This window comes from Austrofundulus limnaeus, unplaced genomic scaffold (assembly GCF_001266775.1).
Source record: "Austrofundulus limnaeus strain Quisiro unplaced genomic scaffold, Austrofundulus_limnaeus-1.0 Scaffold767, whole genome shotgun sequence".
NCBI classification, from domain to species: domain Eukaryota; kingdom Metazoa; phylum Chordata; class Actinopteri; order Cyprinodontiformes; family Rivulidae; genus Austrofundulus; species Austrofundulus limnaeus.
The window spans coordinates 29,465-31,533 of NW_013953169.1; the positions used below are offsets into that span (position 1 = coordinate 29,465).

The 2,069-nt window shown below is 46.8% G+C and overlaps 1 protein-coding gene across 1 annotated transcript; it reads right to left on the minus strand.

Annotated features, from left to right (window-relative positions):
• Positions 1–1,690: 1,690 nt before the first annotated feature.
• LOC106532430 (cytochrome P450 2D9-like) lies at positions 1,691–2,023 on the minus strand. Its single transcript, XM_014028474.1, has 2 exons — positions 1,870–2,023; positions 1,691–1,803 (listed from the first exon to the last, which is right to left on the minus strand). The coding sequence occupies exons 1-2, from the start codon at positions 2,003–2,005 to the stop codon at positions 1,691–1,693; spliced, it is 249 nt and encodes an 82-aa protein (XP_013883928.1). The 5' UTR covers positions 2,006–2,023.
• Positions 2,024–2,069: the final 46 nt, after the last annotated feature.

A 2,069-nucleotide genomic window follows, 5' to 3' on the forward strand; every position in this document is an offset into this window, starting at 1 on the left:
TTTCTCAAACATGATGAATGAGTCAGAGCAAGGCTTTGGACATGTTTTTATGAGAGTATAACATTAAAACATGATATAAAACTCAAAAAAGTTGATTTTACATGATATTGCCCCTTTAAGACACTACAAGCCCCACCCCCATCCGGCTTCCAGATCGGTCCACTCCGGTTGGAGAGAGGTTTTTTTTTAGCTTGCCGAGACATTTTATTTACGATTTAATTGAAAGATGTCAACAACAGAAGACCTGTGCATCCAGCGTTATATGTTGGAGCCAGAGTCTGACCCAGAACCAGAGTCTGACCCAGAACCAGAGTCTGACCCAGAACCAGAGTCTGACTAGAACCAGAGTCTGACCAGGACCAGAGTCTGACCCAGAACCAGAGTCTGACCCAGAACCAGAGTCTGACCCAGAACCAGAGGAGAATTAAGATGAGGAAATTGTAGCTGATAGGTCCAGACCTTCTCTGGTGATTCTGTGGCAGATTATTTGATATAATAGTTCAGAAAACATCACAGAAAATAGAGAAAACTGAAAATCTGACCAAACAGAAACTAACAATCTTACAGCTGCTGGGGAACAGGAGCAGGTGTTCCTCATGATGTCAGCAGGTGAGGTAAACTCTGTTTCAAATGAATTATATGACTTATTTTAACCAGACAACCTGGTTTCTAAAGAAAAGAAAATATCAAAGACAAAATGATTTAATTTGGTTTGTCAGATTGTAGAAACGTGCACAAGGAGCACCACCTGAAATCCTGCCTGCAGGGCGCCATGTTGGCCGGCCCTGACCACACCCTGACCACGCCCTTACCACACCCTGACCACGCCCTGAACATGCCCTGACCACACACTGACCACACCCTGACCATGCCCTGACCACACCCTGACCATGCCCTGACCACACCCTGACCATGCCCTGACCACACCCTGACCATGCCCTGACCACACACTGACCACACCCTGACCATGCACTGACCACGCCCTGATCACGCCCTAACCCCACCCTGACCACGCCCTGACCACACCCTGACCACGCCCTGACCACTCACTGACCACGCCCTGACCACACCCTGACCACGCCCTCAGCTGTTTATTTCCCTCTGCAGCAGGACTTTCTGCAGCTGCCGGTGGATCCTCCCTGACATCTCTCCATCAGTGTCGGGGGAAAAGTGACACGTTTCTGAGCAGCTAAGAAAAGCTCTGCAGCAGAGCGACAGACGGCTGACCCAGATTAAAAATAAAACTTTAAGACGGACCGTCAGGAGGCAGCTGGAAACCCTGAGAGCACAGATCCAAGAGGAGAGCAGAGAAAAACCAACAAACTTCATCTTCAGCCTGATGTGTGAGTCTGTTTCCTCCTCTTCATCAGCTGCTTGTTGGAACAAACGACATGTTTGATCTTTAAAATGTGGTTTAAACAATGTGAAGTTAAAGATGAGAACACCAGCAGCAGAATCCAGGCTTTAATTAATGTCGTACAGATTAAACACCAACGCTCCTTTCTAGGGTTTCAATGTTGAACTGAAGCTCTTCATAAATTCTCTCCATGAGTTATTTTCTAACAGGATATTTATGATGAAAACAAATATTTTAATATTTAAGAAGGTTTAAAAGGAGACCCTTGCATTTCTTTCATCAGTTTCTGCAGAGCGTCTGCACCTCCTCACTGTTCAGACCCCAGCTGGACCTTCATGGTTCTCCAGCATCCTCGGGCCAGATGAACTTAAACTTCCTCAGCAGGGTCACCGTCATGAGGAACAGCTCCATACGAGCCAGACCCTCTCCCAGACACATCCGAGGACCTGAGACACCAGAAAAGGTCATTTCTAGCTGTTTGGTTTCAGTCTCTTTGTTTGATYTGAGTTTACCTGCAGAGAAAGGCATGAAGGCCTCTGGTTTGACAAACTCTCCCTGCTCGTTCAGGAAGTTCTCAGGATTGAACTCYTGAGGGAACTTCCACTGACCCTCCTCCCTCAGCACTGACTCCATGTTCTGGATGACCATGGTACCCTGAAGGGAAACCAAAGGGACAGATAAAATCATGAAGGTGGCATGATTTCTTTAATAT